Raw genomic sequence first — 19,074 nt, 5'->3', positions numbered from 1 at the left:
CAAGGTCCCTCTGGATGGCATCCCTCCCTTCCAGCGTGTCGACGGCACCACACAACTTGGTGTCGTCAGCGAACTTGCTGAGGGTGCACTCTATCCCACTGTCCATGTCGCCGACAAAGATGTTAAACACGGCCGGGCCCAGCACGGGCCCCTGAGGGACGCCACTCGTGACCGGTCTCCACCTGGACATTGAGCCGTTGACCACCACTCTCTGAGTGCGGCCATCCAGCCAACTCCTTATCCACCGAGTGGTCCGTCCATCAAACCCATGTCTCTCCAGTTTAGAGAGAAGGATGTCGTGCGGGACAGTGTCAAAAGCTTTGCACAAGTCCAGGTAGATGATGTCAGTTGCTCGTCCCTTGTCCACCGATGCCATCACCCCATCATAGAAGGCCACCAAATTGGTCAGGCACGATCTGCCCTTGGTGAAGCCATGTTGGCTGTCACCAACCACCTCCTTGCTCTCCATGTGCCTTAGCATGGTTTCCAGGAGAATCTGCTCCATGACCTTGCCAGGCACAGAGGTGAGGCTGACCGGCCTGTAGTTACCTGGGTCTTCCTTATTCCCCTTTTTAAAAATGGGGGTTATGTTCCCTCTCTTCCAGTCATCGGGGACCTCACCAGACCGCCACAACTTCTCAAATACGATAGCCAGTGGCTTGGCAACTTCATCCGCCAGTTCCCTCAGGACCCGCGGATGGATCTCATCAGGACCCATGGACTTGTGCACCTTCAGGTTCCTAAGATGATCCCGAACCTGCTCTTCGAGTACAGTGGGCAGTTCTTCATTCTCACAGTCCCTGCTTGCACCTTCTACAGCTTGGGCAGTGGGACAGGAACTTTTGTTGGTGAAGACTGAGGCAAAAAAGTCATTGAGAACCTCAGCCTTCTCCATGTCCTGGGTAACCAGGACACCAGTTCCCTTCTGGAGGGGGCCTACATTTTCCCTGGACTTTCTTTTGTCCCCTATGTACCTATAAAAGCTCTTCTTGTTACATTTTATATCCCTGGCCAGATTCAGTTCTGCCAGGGCTTTGGCCTTCCTTACCTTATCCCTGGCCACTCGCGCAGCCTCTTTGTAGTCCTCCCAGGCTACCTGTCCCCACTTCTACCCTCTATAGGCTTCCTTTTTCACTTTCAGTTGGTCCAGGAGCTCCTTGCTCATCCACGCCGGCCTCCTGGCCTTTTTGCCCGACTTGTTTTTCATCGGGATGCACCTCTGCTGAGCTTGGAGGAGGTGCTCCTTGAATATGGACCAACTTTCCTGGGCCCCTCTTCCCTCCAGGGCCACCTCCCATGGCACTTGGCCCATCAGGTCCCTGAAGAGGCCGAAGTCCGCCTTCCTGAAGTCTAGGGCAGAGAGTTGCCATGTAAAATCGTTCTGCTGGCATCAGGGTATAGAGCAGAAATACGTATTTCCAACTAGTTACCCTCATTAAGCAATTAGATAACTCAAAATGTCCCCCAAAACATACAGAGGAAACGCATAGCTACAGCAAACTGAATTCTCATTTTCTGCCTTCTCCAGGTATGGTTAGGCTGGTAATCCAAAGAAATACGTTTGTGTGGTCTGCATGCGCCCATTAGCAGCCTGATCTAACTCTGAAATTGGCTGGTGCTCTAAGCAGGGAGCTGGATCAGGTAACCTCTAAAAATCCCTTCCAGCCTGAATTGTTCTAGGATTCGAGGCTGGAAATTAGAAGGTGCCTTGCAATTCCAGGACTGATAGTTCTGAAATAACTTTCTAAAAAAAAATACGCAACTCGTTTGAAAGGGCAGTCTAATAATCTGTGAAATCAATCATATAGCAAGGTTGCTTGCAAGTGTTAGATGTTTATACCACAAGGTTCCTTTCAGTCTCACATTCTTAAACCATTATAAGCTTTATCCTTATAGTTCTCCAGTTTAGAAAAACACTGCCTTTTAAATCTGCAAGCACACCCAGGAGTTTGCTGTGAATTACATGTACTTCTTTGTCCTGACATATTTTGATCATGTTTTTTTGCCACTACGACAGTTTGGAAATATTTTATTTCTTTTTTTTCACAACACTTCTGAAAAGGCATTGTAGCATTATATTCATGCTACGAGCTGGGAAAGTTAAATTAGCAGAGTCAGCGTGGGAGATGAAAATGGCTCTTAGTCCAATGTTAAGACTGTGCTTCAATCTTTATATCACACCCACACACAATAAATAGCTGTATTTTGAGCACCTATGGCCTCTATCAGGCTCCATGTGTATGCATATGAAGTGTTGCTTTTGTTCATGATTTCTCATTCTAAGACATTAGATGACAACATACAGCATGAGCTTTTTGGCAATGCCCCAATAAAGCATTTAAACTAATATACAGAGAGATTTATGCTTTTTAAGGGAGAATGTAAGCATTTACAAATAATGTTTAATATACGTTGGTTTTGACTAAAGTATCTTAAGATAGAGTACAAATATAAAATATACTGTGTGTGTGCACACATACATATATACACTTACATAGCTTTCTACCCTAAGAATATATAACATTTAGACAAACATTTTTTTTAAAATAAACTTCGGGTTTTTTTAAGGGACTAGCCACAAAAAGATCATACGTTTCAAAAATATATTTGTTAGTACAGATCAGTTAAAAAAAAACACCAGTTGTTCTACCTCTGATTTGAAAGTTTCTGGGTTTACATTTGTTTAGATACATCCTACTGCACAGTTTCTCTTCTCCAAATCAACTTCCCAACTCTTAGAATCATGTTTCTAATGTAAATACCACTTAAAATTCATTCAAACACAGTTATAACTTAACTTTTTTGCTATTATTCCATAATAATTTTTGCTTAAAAGGAATTCTTCACTTGTACTTCAGGCCACAAGCCCACATTTCAAACACATACTTCAGCAAGTTTCTGAATCCACAAATACTGTCAGTTTGAATACTTCAGAAGTTTTTAAAAACTAGTCGCTTTGTTTATTAATTCCACTTTTTTATAATTGTATCATAAAATTTAAATACATTTTCTAAGCTTGCAACAACTGCAACCAGCTCTATAAAACTCAGAAACAGGCACTGCCCAAAGCTCACTTGTATATCCTTTGCTGAGTATTCCTTGTAGCTTTAAAATTAGCTAATTTACGAGTTGATAACAGTGAGGGACACTACCTTACCTGACAAAATGAGAAGCTCAATGATGTCTGCATCCCCCAGGAATGATGCAACGTGAAGAGGAGTTCGTTTCTCGGCATCCTACAAAACCACAGATTGTCCATTTGTGAAACATGGTCAATAACTGTCAGTGTTAGTGTTAAAGAGCAATGGATTTCTATACAGTGTTTATTTTCCTATGTATATTTCTGTTTACAATTAGAAATGCAATCTCAACCAGTGAAAGAACAAAATTCAAGGTCTGAACAACACACTTCCTCCCAGTAATCCTCAACTTTTTTATCACTTGGTTCCACCAGACCCTGCAGAAACACTGTCTTTACTCCGATATCCTGTTCACAGGTAGATCAAATCAAATCTAAAATGAGGAAAGACGTAATCTTTGGGTCTCTTTTAGAAACATTTTCCATTCTAAGTATTGCAGCAACATAATTCATGTTTCTGGACATCACACTTTGTAATGGAGTTTGCATCAACAATATAACTCCAGACTCTTCAGCAGGGTATCTCTGGATAATAGTTTGGAACCACACACAAGGACAAGATGTGATCCTCTTACTCTGCAAAGGCTCTTGGTCACCATTTAGCCTGGTTGTCTAAGGCAGCCAGAAATGGGCTTGTACACCTAGATCAATCTTTAAACATAAATAAAGAAAATATCACCAGTCAGGCCTGTGTCTTTAAACTTATCACAGCATCATAGAATCTTTAAGGTCGGAAGAGACCTCCAAGATCATCAAGCCTAACCATCAACCTGATACCACCCTGCCTATTAAACCATGTCCCGAAGTGCCACATCTACACATTCTTTGAACACCTCCAGGGATGGTGACTCCATCACTTCCTTTGGTAGCTTGTTCCAGTGCCCGACCACTCTTTCAGTAAAGAAATTTTTTCCTAATATCCAACCTAAATCACCCCTGCTGCAACTTGAGGCCGTTTCCTCTCGCCCTAACTTAGAAACATAGAACAATTCCTAATAATGATATATAAGACTTCTGAAAGACATCTACTTTTATTTGATTTCTGTAATTTTTAACCTTAGGGAGTCACATTTTCACTATTTTCTCTCCTACCTTCAGGGAATGTAAATACAGTCTTTACAAACACTCTCTTTTATTGCTTTACTCAGACTGTTCCAGAACATAGGCCTTTAAAAGAAACTGCTAAACATTATAATATGGGCAACAAAAGTCACAAGAACTGCTAATACTGCTAATCATATTATTCGATGCCTGTTTCCAGTTCTAAATTTCATTTCAGTTTCTTAAGCACTAATACAAAAAAAGACTTATCACTCAATTTATCAAATTACAACTTGCTAGCATTACATACTGTGAGCTGGTAACAGATTCAACACCTCCTGCAAATGATACCAACACAGAAACCCTAATGGTATCTACGCTGTCTCCCTGAGACGTATCTCTGAGCCTGTCCAGTAAAATATCACTTTTAACATGCCCAAGAGGTCATCAACCACAAGCTATTTTGAACTGTCTTCAAAGTATGCTACAAATGTGGACAAATCAGTGCAGCAGAACCACTTGTAATGTGAATGCTGAAAATTGTTTTCCAGCACTGCAAGGCACAGAGCCACTGCTCACCAGAATAAGTTACGTTTAATTTTTATATTTGTACCTGTTTTCAAACACATATGATGTATGTAGTCCTCAAATTCTGCTGCAGTGGGTTGTGATCTCGCATATTGGGCATGCACATAAAACACTCAAAAGACCGGTTATGTGACACCTTGCTTGTCAGAGGTCAGAGGGAAAGATATCTTAAAGAACTTCATCTCCTTACTGTAGGCAAATTAAAACAATAATAAGCCCTGTCCATCCAGCAGTGTCTGCTCAGGAACCAAAATCACAAGCGGGATTCTCTCGTATGTTCAGTTCCTAGAACATAACCCACTCACTAGCTACAAGAGAGCATACGACATCTTTCGTAAGTATTCCTTCATGTTACCTATCCATGGAAAAAAGTATGCTAAAGCTGATCAAACATTTGTACAAAAATAGAATCGGCTTTGTTTATTTTTTTCAGCTTGTTCATTTTAATGCACGAATCTCTCTTTAGAACAATGTAGTATTTGTAACAGCTATTGTATCTGTCAGTGATAAATTTTGTGGCAGCTTCTTGCAATACAGCCAAGTTTGGCAACAGAACAGAGTCGTTTGAAGTTGAATTGCTAATGATACAAGATCACGCAATTTTCCATATAAAGGAATCAAACCTATTCAGTTTGGTTACAAGCAATATTTTATACTAAACTGTAAATCTGATGGAAACTTGATAATTGAGGGAGGAAAGGACATGAAACAGAAAAGTAGAATTTTTATCCTTCTGTAACAGGAATAACTCCCTGCGAGTATTCTTGGCTTTCACTTTTTAAAATCCTATTAAACTAAGTGAGAATAAAGTCTTCAGAGAAAGATGAGTTTAGACACACAACTGAATTTAAGCTTAATTTCTCCAACAGGAATAAACCCTGAAATTTCTCCATTTATCACAACCAGGCACAAATCCAAGTTCACCTTCACATGAACTAACAGACGACAAAACCCAACATGTGGTATAGAAAATTAAAAACATACGGAAGAGCCTTACAGGTAATGTTTTCAGGAGTGTGGCAGGGACAAGTCTGCACACAAACGCCTGCAGCTGAGCACGCAGCTGAGCAACCCAACAGAGCAACATCCGCAAGTTCCTGTTTACGCTCTGCACAAGCCTGACCCTGAACCAGAGGAACCTGGGCATCCAACCACACTCCTTGCATCCTCCTCAAAGCCACGTACCACTTCAACACGACTTACACAGCTCACGGGCTTTGTCTCTGGCCCATGCGCTGATGTCTATCCAGCTACAGCTGTCCTTGTGGCACGACGGTAGTAGTAGTAGTAGTACAAATAAGTAAATTAATAATTATCTAAAAACTGAAGGCTACAAAAAGAGAGAGAGGAATAAAAAGAAAATTTGTCACTTCAGGGAAAGGTCTGGCAGTACCCCAAACCTGAACATACGTTATCAAAACAAGGAAAGGAGGAGGGGGGAAGAAATGAAAACAAGGTTCCCAACAGCATTAAGACAAATAATCAGACCTGCTTCAAGTGCAGTTCTCAGAGGAACAGAAGGTCAGTAAGAGACAGTAGATAAGCTAAACAATGGCTAGAAAATAATGCTGAGATGAGACAAACGCACTCTCCCCAAATCTGTATTGTTGACTTACATTAGTTCATAGAAAAGATGATGCTGCATTTTAATGTCATCCGCACATTTTTTTTTTAAGTACAGATAAAGGAAATTAAGAATTTAACAAACAGGAAATCGAGGACAGAAGGCCTCAGCAAGTAAAACACTCAACACATGCTTAAACTGCTCAAATGATCACAGTGACAGTGACAAGGCCCTCCACAGGCTAAAGCGAGGCTAGGCCTTAAGTGCTTTATTTGATCAGAGCTCCAGAGTACACAAGGATTAGAAGTGGCTTGGATGATTCATATCAGCATAGGTACAATATTCAGGCACATTAACAAAGAGGCCAACATTTTCTCCTCAACACAGGCTACATCTCAAAGTACATAAAAGGATTTGAACTTCTCTTATCAACTGCAGCTGTTCACATCAGATGATGTTTGAGACAGAGTTATTTACTATTAAAATACAAGTGCAACTGCTACAGAAAATAAATGTTGGTATCCCCTTTTTGTCATCAGACTGCCTGGGCAGCCAACAGGAATAGTTCAACACAGAAGGAAGCGCCACAGACATCGAGTTAATGAAGTTTCACTGGTTAGAAGAGTTTGGATTCCCACCACCTCCAAGTGGCCAGCGATCTGCCTGGGTGGCAGAATAAACTGAAATATATCAGAGACACATGAATGGCTACAACATCCACTGACACAAAGCTAAACAAAACATTAACAACTTCAGGAAAATTAAAGATTGGGAACTACTGAAGAGGCTAAAAGCAAGTGAGCAGCTACTTCCTGGGCTATTTACAGCCACTCAGAGCCAAATGTTGATGCTGTGTAAAGAAAATCTCTGCCGCTTCAGGATTTCCTCCCTCTCACTGATTCTTTTATTAAAGCCTGTAATTCACAAAGCAAATCAAATTAATTGTGAGCACCAGCTGGGAGGTGAAAGTCAAGCTGTGTAACTTATGCTTGGTTCTCGCTCTTCTGCTATTATGAAGCACAGAAGTTCCCATCTCAAACCGCAGATCCTGGTTCCAGCACCTCTCATCCCCCGAGTCTTCAGTTTAGCCTCAGAAACAAAGATTTTTCTGGACTGAGTCGTTAAGTGCCAAGTTCTCATGAAGTGTCTCTCTTCTAGAGACAAGAAAAATTATCTTCCCTCTCCTCCTGCGTGTAACACTTTCCTTCCATAAGGCTTACAGTAGCTTCCATGATAGAAAAAGATAACTTTTAAAATTTATTATTATTCCTCGATTGAGAATGTAGAAACTGTTATCCTAAATTAATGGAAATATTTTGATGTTTATAGCAGTGAGTTTGAAATGTAAGGCTCAAAAGCTACAGTCAAATAACTTCTCCATTTTTATAAATGCAATATTGATTTTGAGGGGATTGATGGCAATGGGAACATCCATCACTCTTGAGTTAAAGGGAAAAGTAGATTTAGAAAATTCAGGTATTTCAGGATGACGTTGCTGCCTTTGGAGAAAATAAAGCAGGTACAGCCAAACTCTGCCATGAGCCTTTAATGACCTATACATCCTTAACTGTCTCAAACATTTTGAGGACAACAACAACACGAGTCATCAGCACAGACAGATAAACATAGAGATACATAGAGAGGGATATATATAAAAAAAACTTAGTACCCACTAGTATACTAGCATGCTGTACAAAGCAACTCCCAATATTTCAGACACTCAGTAAACTCCGGAAGAATTTTCTTCACAGTTCAAATATCTTCTTTATAAAATACAAAAACTTATATTTATTTTCTAAAAGAAAAAATATTTCTCCTAAACTAAAGTCATGCTAGTTGCCTTGCATCACAAACATCAATGCAATTTTAGTATTCAGTTCCTTGCAGTCCTGAGAATTGTTCATAACTTCCTTCTGTAGGAAAAAAAAATGTTCTCCAGCACTTCCCACTTAAATTAACAGTATATCAAGCAGCACTACTAGAGGCCAAATACCCACTGAAAACACAGCTGTTAGCTGGCACCACACTGTCATATCATGTCAAAGCAGACAGCTTCCAAAGTTCTTGACTAAACCCTCCAGAAGACTTTCCAGCACAGCAGAACGACCTCTAGAAGAGGCACATTTACTTCCAGGATAGCTTATTCTCCTGTGAGATTCCAGACTGTCAAAAAGAAAATCATAAATCCTTGGATGAGAGCAGAGATGAGGGTCAGGTTCCCAAGATGACTGAAATACCATATTACGGTCTCTCTTAGTCCCAAGTCAAACATATCCCTCCAAACTGAATGACAAGCTGTTATTCACATTAGCCATCCCAAACATGCAAAGCCTTTCAGACTCACAATCCTAAACATGTGTGCACTTGTATCCTCAAGCACTTGTATCATCTCAAAAAGCATGCTTAGCAATACTACAGACATATATATATAACTTTTGTGTGTGTGTGTGTGTGAAGACCTGGATAAAGCTTGAATCCTCCTAACAAAGGCAGTCCTGCAAATCTATGCCTCACCAAGCAGGATGAGAAAAAGATGTAATAAACAGCATGTATCTATGTCTCCCCACAAAGACTTCCTTCTTGCTTTCGTTATCCTGTGATAAACCACCCTCTAAATACATGCTCCTGTGTGTAAGGCCTTGCAGTCTCTGCTGGTGCCACTGCCTGTTCTTCTGCAGACCTGCTCCAAAGCTAGAAACGGGCAGGTGGTGACCCGGGTCACTCCACCTCGACATGGCTCCAACACATAAGGGGTTACTGCAGCCCACTTAGATCTGCTGGCTCTGCAGCTCAGCTTCAATGAAAACAAGACAAATTCAGCTAAACCATTACCTCCTTCTAACCTGTTTCGTTCTGGCGTAAGTAGGTAGGGCAGCGTTTGCACAAGCAGCTCTTGACACTGAGGAGCTGTGAGAAGCAGCAGCCTCTCCAGCTGGCAGAGCATTGAGCAAAGAGGCTACGTGGATTAAGTCCAGAGGGCAATATCAGCAACTGTGTCCCAATAGCAGAAATAGAAGTGATTAAGTTTTGGGAGAGTAGATGTTGCCTTCAACAGTCTCAATGACTGGGGAAGCATTTTCATATTATTTACTTTCCTAAAAATATGAATGCAACAGAAGATATTCTCAGGAAATAAAACTTTTGCATGTATTTTTGGTTTTATCTAAGAGAAAAAGCAGCATTAGGGGATAAAGAGTAAAAACAGAGGGAAAGAAATGTCTGGTTTGGCTTGCAAACATCTCACCAGTTATGGGGAAGAATACTGGAAGGATTTTTTACCTTTTTTGTTTGATCTTGGAATATTTGAAGGGAAACTAATCTGGAAGACTGAAATGAAAATAGAAATTTTACAGGAAGGATTTTGGTTTAGTAAAAATCATGACATCACACATAAGAACTGAACTCTGCAGATGCAGGGTGCTGCATGGCCATGTGTATTACAAATCCCAGCCAACCAGGGGTTACCACTGGATGCAGAGTAATCCCTAGATTCTGGGGGTCATTCCCTCACACTCATCCCAAAATAAAAAATCACCCCTAAAAATCTCCACCTACACACACATAGCATGATCACCTTGGGATTTCTAAATGTACCAAAAGGCAAGCGTAGAGGGTGCCTACCTGAAACTAATTTGGTGGTCTGGATGGTCTCACCCAATATCCCAAATGCCCTGGGAAACAAGACTGCTGAAGATTGCCCACAGGCAGACCACATTTCCCACGGAAATAGTGCGCATTCAGTACTCAGTGGTAGGGAACTGCTCGCTGCTAGCCAAATATAATGCTCTCCATGCCCTCAGGGTGCAAAAGTAGCATCATGTTCCCTCAAAGCATAGTGAGGGACTGGAGAGGTCAAAGTGACCACTACCACGGCAGAATGAACTAAAACCACGAAAACAGTTACAGCTTTCACTTGGTTGCAAAATAGAAGTCACAATTATAGCAGCATCCAGAATGTAGCCATTTCCATCAAAATACACTTCCTGGCTTGGAAAGATACTAATTATTTTACCAGACCAAAAAAAAAAAAAAAAAAGTAACCTTCTAAACTTCTGATTTGCTCTGAACTCTTTCCTCTGAGATTAATTTTCTCCTAGGAAGTAAGAATATACGTCCCTAATTTTCCATAGTTTCTCCATGTGCTGTTGTCTTCTGCCTTCCAAAAATCTCTCTTCCTGCAGATTCCAAAAAACAATTCTCAAAACTTCAGAAATTCCCAAAGCTTGCTACAAAAACAGAGTTTTATTTTGTTTCACTGTCCTACGTATATTTGAGTTATTCCAATATTAAATAGTTAACCAAAATGATCAACAAAGGACAAATCACTGCCAAACAGTCTCAGAGTTTCCTCTCACATGAGCAATCAACCACTAGAGAAACACCAACATGGAAGTAATTAAGAACACCCTTAAAATAGAAACGTAAGCATGCAGTGCAAATTGCCAGCTCAAAGCACAAGGGGGGAAAATGCTATCTTTTGATCTTTCTTTAGTGACATTTTAAGCATTTGACGCTTGTCTGCAATGACTATCCAGAACACAATCTTCAGAATTCGTGTTGATCAGTATTTTTTTAATTACTCCAAAGAACAGCCTTGGTTTTTGCTCCTGACAAAACAGCTGTTCAGGTAAAGCATTCTTGGATGGACTTTTAGCATCTTAAACAGGGTTCTGGGCAAGACCATTTGAGTTTGATGACTTTTTCTATTAAGTACTATGGCACTCATCTATAAAATACATATTCTTCATTTAATATCACACCTGACAGCATCTCCCTAGCAACTATCACTACCACACTTGCAGCCAAAGGATATAAAAACACTTGAAAAGCCTACAGTAACCTTGTACAGGAAATGCTATTTTGAAAAACCAACATGAAATACAGAGGAAATTTTAGGACCATAATTTTAATCTAGAGGTTAGGGGTTTTTTTTTTGGTTGGTTGGTTGTTTTTTTCTTGGGTTTTTTAAGACCATTAGGGAAAACAAACATGGAGGAAACTCGAGGGGGATGATGGTTTAACCAAGTACTTTTAGGAAGTTATTTCAAGAAAACAACCAGGTATTGATAATCACAAGGCCTTCTTTGATTAGATTCCCCATTTAAAACAGCAGTTAAGTCTTCCCTTCCACATGACAGCAAACAGAGTGGAGCCCCAGCTAACCAGATCTATAGGATCACTTCTCCAGCTCCTTTCTGCAGCTCTGAACCAGATGGTTGGACCCTACTGCCTGCAAAAGCTGCAGCGCCAAGACTACACCAGCAAACCGCTGGAGTTAGCTATGAATAAACTGATGGCTTTTTGTCAGAGAAAGACATGAAGAAAAGGAAGGTTGATTCCAAAGTCCACGAAACACCTGGAAATCACTGTTCTGCTTTTGCTTTACATTTGCACCACTTTCAGAGGCCACAGACTGTAGTCAAAACTGGCAGGGTTCATGTCTAACAGTAAGGATTTAAGTTAAAACCAAGAGGGGAAAAAAAAACAAAATAACTTCTGCAAAAAGACCAAGTTCAAATGGAGATTTTTTTTTCACTGCCAAAACATTTAACTACTACTTGTTTACAGCTGCTTACCGTTGTTCTGGCTAGAATAAACCAATCTGCAGAACAGAAATTCCTTTGTGGGCAAATCATAGCCAAGATACTGCTTCCTTACTCCGACTGCTGAGACCTATACTGAAGCTTTATTTCAAGTACAGTCAAATGCTGAATAACAGCTCCCGATCTGCAAAGACTCTTCATAAAAGGAAACTCTACAGAGAGTAAAAATATGCAGCTATTTCATTCATTTTCTCAGTAAGAGAGAAAACAATGTCCCTGACTGACCTGTGCATTTGGAATAATTACCATACATTTAGAAAATTTAAAATACCTGCTGGTGATAATTATATTTCAGACTACTAATTAGGATTCTACTGAATCCCCAAATCTCTAACTTCCAAATAACTTCCATTCTGTTACATGTTAATTACTAAGGGCATGATTAACACTGTCATCATAACAGTCCATAAGCGTGGTGCTTACGTATCACAGGCATGTAGCGTGCCAAATCACATACCAAAGCGTTGACATCCTCAGTTTTGTAGATTAACATCCGTATCTCTTCTGGATCGCCACTGAAAATTGCTTGGACCAGTGGTGGCTGGAAAAATAAAACAGAAGCAGCAGCATTACAGGTTTGTTTGTTTTCTGTTTAAAAGTAGAGCATATTACTTCTGCTAACATTTACTGCCCACAGACATTGTGTGACTCCAGTAACAAATTACCAAGGGTATCTCATCAGAAAGAACTATCAGTTTGCTTGAGGATAAACTGAAACCATGAGTATGTTTGTACGTATAATGAGCATGTGTGTGCACAAACAGGGACCCCCATTAGAATGGCAATTTTTGTCAACAACACGCAATTAGCCCAGATGTTCTCCTTGGCATGTAAGGGGAAAACTAATTACATCAGATATTGCCGCGTTCTTGCTGTTGGCACAGATTAACGGTCATGCAATACACATTTAGAAACAGAACATTATGCAGATAATGAATTTCTGGGCAATTACTAAACATCTTGTATCTTTTTACTGAATAAATATGCGACAAGCACAGTTAATTTTAACCACCCAAGAAGCAAAATAATTATCTTATTGTTTCAAGTCTGTTATTATGCTATTATGGATCGGAATGCATAAATAAATAATCAAGCATACGGGAGAAACAATATGCCATGCTCGCTCCTCTGGCAATGCTGGCGTCACTGCCGGTCGACGGGAGGGAGCACTGCATATGCTCAACTGTTCTGTCACACACCCAGAGCTGGCACTTTCAGTCCTTCTGCCTAGCTTTGCTCTGGACCCTCAGCAGCAAATAGCTGAGTTATTAACCAAGCTGGCAGAACGCATCCTGCTGAATTTAAAAAAAAACCAACAAAACAAAACAAAACACAACAAAAAAACCACCTCCCTCCTTGCTGCTGGAGACTCAGGAAAAGAAGGAGACACATTACAAAGATACCTATCCCCACAAGCACGTATTGGAAAGAGGAGGCAGCTCCTTTCTCAGCGTCACCCCTCAGAATCTAAAATAACCCTGCAAAACGGAAGCATGCATGACTACTTAAGCACATAAAACTGCAACAGTTCTTAAGACTCGCCAGAATTTAACTATCTTGTAAACAGGCTATCTCAAAATTCACAAACAGGCTGGAAGAACAGAGAAAATAATTTTTGCACAATCTTTTCACTGCAAATTTCATCACATTCAAAAGTGGAAAATACATTTCTAAGTTGATAGTGTCTATTTTAAAACGCACTAATCCCTTATGTCCTTGAGAAAGAGTCACACTGGAATTTCATTCTTGCCACTCCTCCGACGGAAAAAGGACTAGAGCAGCATCTTTTATCACAACTGTCTGCAGTCTTACATATCGTAGTGAATGTTTGAAAAACAAAGGAAAAAAAGAGGCATTTCACCTGAACTATTTAGCATGCTTCCTTCCCAGCCCATGTCAGAAGGGTCACAGACTATTCCCCACCAGAGGATGCAAACACCAGACCTCAGACTCTGTTCCCTTCTCCCTCAGCTGCCAAACTCAAACAAATCAGGATTTAGCTAAAAATGAGATGGTCTCATTTCTGTATTTGTCTCTACCAAAAGAAATAATTTAAAGCGATTTTCTAATCTTATGCCCACTAGCACACTAATAAAAATTAGTATTTCCTAGACTTAGTGCAAACCTAACACTAACAGCTATGAAGAACAGGCGAATGTTCATGAAATTAGAACGCTCATACCAAAATATTTCCATTTCATGTGCATTCATCATAACATTTAAATAACAAAATAAACAGGAAAGCAGGCAACTCCTCAATTTCCAGTTGAATGGCGACACAACCCAGTGGCCAAGCACAAATCCCCCCAGCAGCTCGGTATAGCCTCTGAACCCTCCTGCAGGTACACTCGGCACCCACCAAAAGGTATCAGCCAGGCTCTGACGACACGTAAGCAGAGGCTTCAGCAAGAGGCACCATCACCAAGAGAAAAACCCAACAAACTTCAGATCTATTGGAATTTTTTTTAAAGTTCAAATACTGTTTTAGGTGACTTTTTTTTTTTTTTAAACAAGGAGAGCGCAAAGTACTGTGCATTGTTACATTAAAGAAAGAGGAAAGACTACAGTAAAATAGTTTGATCCTTCTTCCCTCTGCCAGAAATCCGAATCAGACACCCGGTTTTACAGGAAATCTTGACCATTTTAGTTACCATCAGCTACTTAACACGGAAAGCAGGTCCAGAATAACACGGTGTTCTGTAGACCTGTAACATCTATAAGATCCTGATCTCAATTTTTGTCTACTACACCACAGCCATATCTACATGCAGTTCCTTATACCAAAATCCAGTACCCATTGTGTCTCTGAAGCAGGCTCCAAGTCTCACACTGATATATATAACACCTTTGCTGACTGGAGACAGCTGCCATACATTTGCAAATGTCTTAGTCCTTCAGCTCTTTTTTCCATGAGATTTACTTTTTATAAATTAATTGCAACAGAATCTATTACTTGCTAATCGTAACAGCAAGAGACAGAGAACAGAAAACGATCAGAGTCTGTGAATTGGAAAGAACAGATAAAACCAGTACAGCTTAATAACCACCTGAGTCACTGCTGTGCAGCCATCTCCAACTGGCCGTTTTTCTAATTTATTCTGTCATGATTTTACTTCATTTTGGAAATAAAGAAGTTTGGAAGTGAGAAACACATTACTGTTAAGGAATTTTTGTTACATACTAAGACGTGTTTCTACGTAAGATGCACAGTCATGTATAATGACCTGTTTAGGAAAAATATCTCAGAAGTACGTTGCAGCAGTGTTGCTGCAATTTGAGGTCAGAACTGAGAATGTGCATCCACATTCATCAGCGCAATGGAAAAAGTACTGCTCTGTTCAGCAGCTGACAGTGATGGAATGGGGCTAGTGCAGTTACATACGTGTTGATGAGGGCTGTCCAATGACCTGAACAGATTCCTTTCTTCATCTTCAGTGATAACTGTGTTCATGCATGACTGACTTCAACTTTAACAACTTTGAATAACTTCTTTTAAAAAAAAAAATAATTCCCAAAGGGCAGATAATGACGCTTTCTGATTATCAAAGAAGGATACAGTATATTTTCAGAAATAATTTCTAAAACCTGTGACAACATCATTAATGGCTTGTTTAAGTAACAAAAATATTTTTCTTCAAAATTCTTCGAATTCAGAAGTTGTTAAACACTCAAAATGAAGAAAAAAAAAACAAAAAGAAAGCACAGAGCAGGTTATGTATAACTATTATTAGAATTAGGCAAGGGTGCAGGGTTTGGAATGGCAAATAATTGTCTCATCAGCTCAGCTCTCCGGAGCTTCCAAATTCTTAAAGGGAATTTCAGTTGGGAGTGTTCACATTTTTCTCCTGAAAATACACACCAGCAGCTAACAAAAACCTTTCCATGTTACTTTTTCTACAGAGTTACTATTGTAAGTACGAAACTCATCAACAAGTTTTATTAGAGTGTTCTTTACTTTGTGCTCTAACGAGCGTTACGTAAAAATAAAATTTTATTTTCAGACATCTTCCAATGTTGGAACATATCCCTGTGTTTATCACATATGGGCCAATCACAAGCTGGACTTTACCAGTAGCTCACTGAACTAAAGGCACAATTATTATTCCAGCAACAGAGAGCTTAAACCCATGTGGAAGAACATCCAGTGGCTCAGCTGGCGTCCACGGAGCCAACAAGCCACACCAGCAGAAAAAATTCAGCCTTGGGAAATTCTCCTCCATAGATCTGACAGTACGGAGGAAAGCCGAGACTATTACCAAGCGGCATCCACAGGTCTCTGAATCCCAAACGAGATGAAGTATTTAAGTGGACTGCCTCAATTATCATTTTAATTATTATGTCCAAAGTGGGTGTTGAAGCTCCTAGCAAACCAGTTAGTATTTTCATTGAGTAACTGCAACATATATTAAATACTTTATCTTGATTTTAGATATCCTGACTCACTAACAAGGACTTATTTACACCAGATTTTCATTTGACGGGACCTGGAGGCAGATAGGGAAAGGATGATCGATTCCCATGCTGATTTGACATAATATACTATCATTTGGTCTTGTGAGTGAAAAGAAGTTACATATTGATCCTTTACTTGTTCTAATTGCACTACTTGCAGTTATTGGCCTCAACACTTCGATATGTCCATGTACTCATTTCTCTTTAACTGGCAAGACAATGTAGCAAGACACATAATCATTTCAAAGTGGTATTGATTTTGTCAGTGTTTTGCCAAACACCTCTTTTTTTCTGCAAGTACTCCCATTAATCAAGATTATGAAGTTGTCAGCAATGTCACATCACATACATCTGTTTCCTTCCACTGGTCGCAGCACAAAGACTACTCCTCCGATTTTAATTTAGGACTTTCTCCCTCCAAGTGTACAACACATGAATATCTGAAATGTTTTTTTAACTTACAAGTCTGTATGAGTGAGCAGTCATAAATTGGATTTCTCTTAATTCTTAGAGTGCATTTCCCTGGTGCTTAGTATTTATAGAGTTCCGTGTACAGAAATTATTCAATACTAATCATTTTTTAACAGACCTTGCAGTCTATTTCACTTGCATCAGTAGTTAGCTTGTGTTTTAGGAACTAATTGCTGGGTAAACACAAAGAGAAATTCACTCTTAATTTGTTACTGTTTCAAAGATTGTGTTTGTTATTGAAATTTCTGTATACCGGTTTCTGACAGCAAAGTACTTTCACCAAGCTGGTATTTGGAGAAGAATGTCCTTGGATAGTTGTTACAGGATGTTTCAGAGCAATTACAGATTTTTACTGAGTGACTTGTAAGGAATACTTGTCCAAGCTACTGACAGGCCAGTGGAAAGAATCAAATCCATAAATGGGGTGTACTGGTCCTCTGGAAGCACTATGGCAAACTGATAGCATTGTTAAGTGAGCAAATGTACTTACCTAGGACATTTATACTGACCAGAACAAGAAATACCCTGTACACTGCAATATTTCAAATATGGCAAGAAAAAAAGTTTTTCAATTAATTTAATTCTATCTTCTTATGTCATTCCATTTTTTTTTGCAGACTGGCCCCATTATTTATAAAGATTGCACATAATCCACTGCTTAAAGAACAGTACGTATGCCTACATGTTGCTACTTATTTCAATTTTTTCCACTGTGTTTCCATGCTCAAGGACCAACAAAACACAAATCAACACTCCTGAAAGTAAGAAAAACTCTGGGTAGATGGCTCTTACAAACTTCAAGAGATCTTTGTGTTGTTTTTAAGCGACTGTTTAAAGGACACAAAAGAACAGTGCTCTGAAAGTTTCACCAGATCAATGACTTTGTAACTTACTGCCACGCTGTGCTCTAAGTTGCTTAGAGGGATGTGCTGGACATTTCAGTTTCATTGCGAAGAAGTGTTAGTTTTTCCTGCAATGGCTCCCCATTTTTCTCCATGTCATTTATAACAGCTTCTTTCTATTCAGCTTCTCCAAAACTTCAGGCTGCATTCATCCTTCACACCATAAAAAGGACTTCAGTGCTGATGGTACAAGGCGCACAGGAGACATACTCCAGGAGCAGTGGAGAATCGATCACTGCTTCATTTGTTTTTACTCTCTCCTGAGACTAAGAAAAAGCATATATATAAACTGTAACTAGAGCATATGCTTAGCGTCAAGATCACTTTGTACCTAAACTTTTTAAAGAAAGAGGAGCTGGAGGGGGCTGTCTGTTTTTGCCTGGACAACCCAGCATCTCCTGAGCCAGCTCAAGGCCTCAGTGCCCGAGAGCCTGGCCCTCTGATCTGTCGACTCAAATGGTGAATGGCAACTTAATCAAAATGCAAAGAAATGCTCAGTGAATAAATATGGAAATACCCCAGAGGACACCTATGGCTGCCGGTACAGTCTAACCCCAACAGCATCAACAGCATCAGGCGAGGAGGTCTGCAAAGGCGTTCAGTGTGTTACAAACAATGCTAGTTTTGTATTCAGTGCTTTCTCCCCTCTCCCAATGATTAGTTAAACGCTCAGTAACACATATGTGGTTCTGGATTTTAAGTAGCTGTTCACAGATGTCTGAATAATTCATGTTATGCTAACATGGTCTGTAGGTAGTTCCCACTTAGGCACGCACTCAGCCTTTCCCATAGTGGCAGATACTGCCATTGCCTGTGACAATAAAACCTCAGTTTAATCACTGGTGTACCCTGCTAGCTGGACAGAGCTACAGAATTGAGCAGCTCCAATCTCACTCTGCTGGACAGGCAGGCGGCTTGTGCAGACTGCGAGGCCTCTGAGCAGCATGGGCCAGGGGAGGGCCTGCGTCCCAGGAGGACTCCCAACCCTCCCTCTGAATTCGGACAGGTGCCTGGTATCCAGGACTGATCAAGTTTAGGGGCTGGAAATTCAGGCCTAACAAACACCCTTCTGCATCTTAAGGACAGAAAAATCAAATAATCAGCTTTAGGTGAATAAGTGTTTTTTCCAAAACTACAAGTTCTCCTTCATTACAGCTATTGCACATCACCAGGGGGAGGAAGGCCCCGGCCTCCTCACCACCCCCTGCACTCTCATGTTTTGGTCCTCTCTGCACCTGGCGCTTTCCCCTCCTCTACTCGCCTTCTCCAAGAGATTTAAACTTTTGCCTCTCTCCCTGCTGCCCCATTTCCATG

General features: G+C 40.3%; 1 protein-coding gene across 6 annotated transcripts in view; it reads right to left on the bottom strand.

Moving 5' to 3' along the window:
- ANKRD44 (ankyrin repeat domain 44) overlaps positions 1 to 19,074 on the bottom strand; it is a 140,989-nt gene that overhangs the window by 67,027 nt on the left and 54,888 nt on the right. For all 6 annotated transcript variants that reach the window (XM_086750712.1, XM_086750716.1, XM_086750714.1 and 3 more), the window contains exons 2-3: positions 12,393 to 12,476; positions 3,158 to 3,236 (exon numbers count right to left, since the gene is read on the bottom strand). In XM_086750712.1, coding sequence (XP_086606838.1) covers positions 3,158 to 3,236; positions 12,393 to 12,476 — 163 coding nt within the window. The remainder of the gene's footprint in view (positions 1 to 3,157; positions 3,237 to 12,392; positions 12,477 to 19,074) is intronic.

This window comes from Chlamydotis macqueenii, chromosome 6 (assembly GCF_036417535.1).
Source record: "Chlamydotis macqueenii isolate bChlMac1 chromosome 6, bChlMac1.mat, whole genome shotgun sequence".
In the NCBI taxonomy this organism is placed as follows: domain Eukaryota; kingdom Metazoa; phylum Chordata; class Aves; order Otidiformes; family Otididae; genus Chlamydotis; species Chlamydotis macqueenii.
This window is presented reverse-complemented; position numbering and strand designations above follow the sequence as displayed.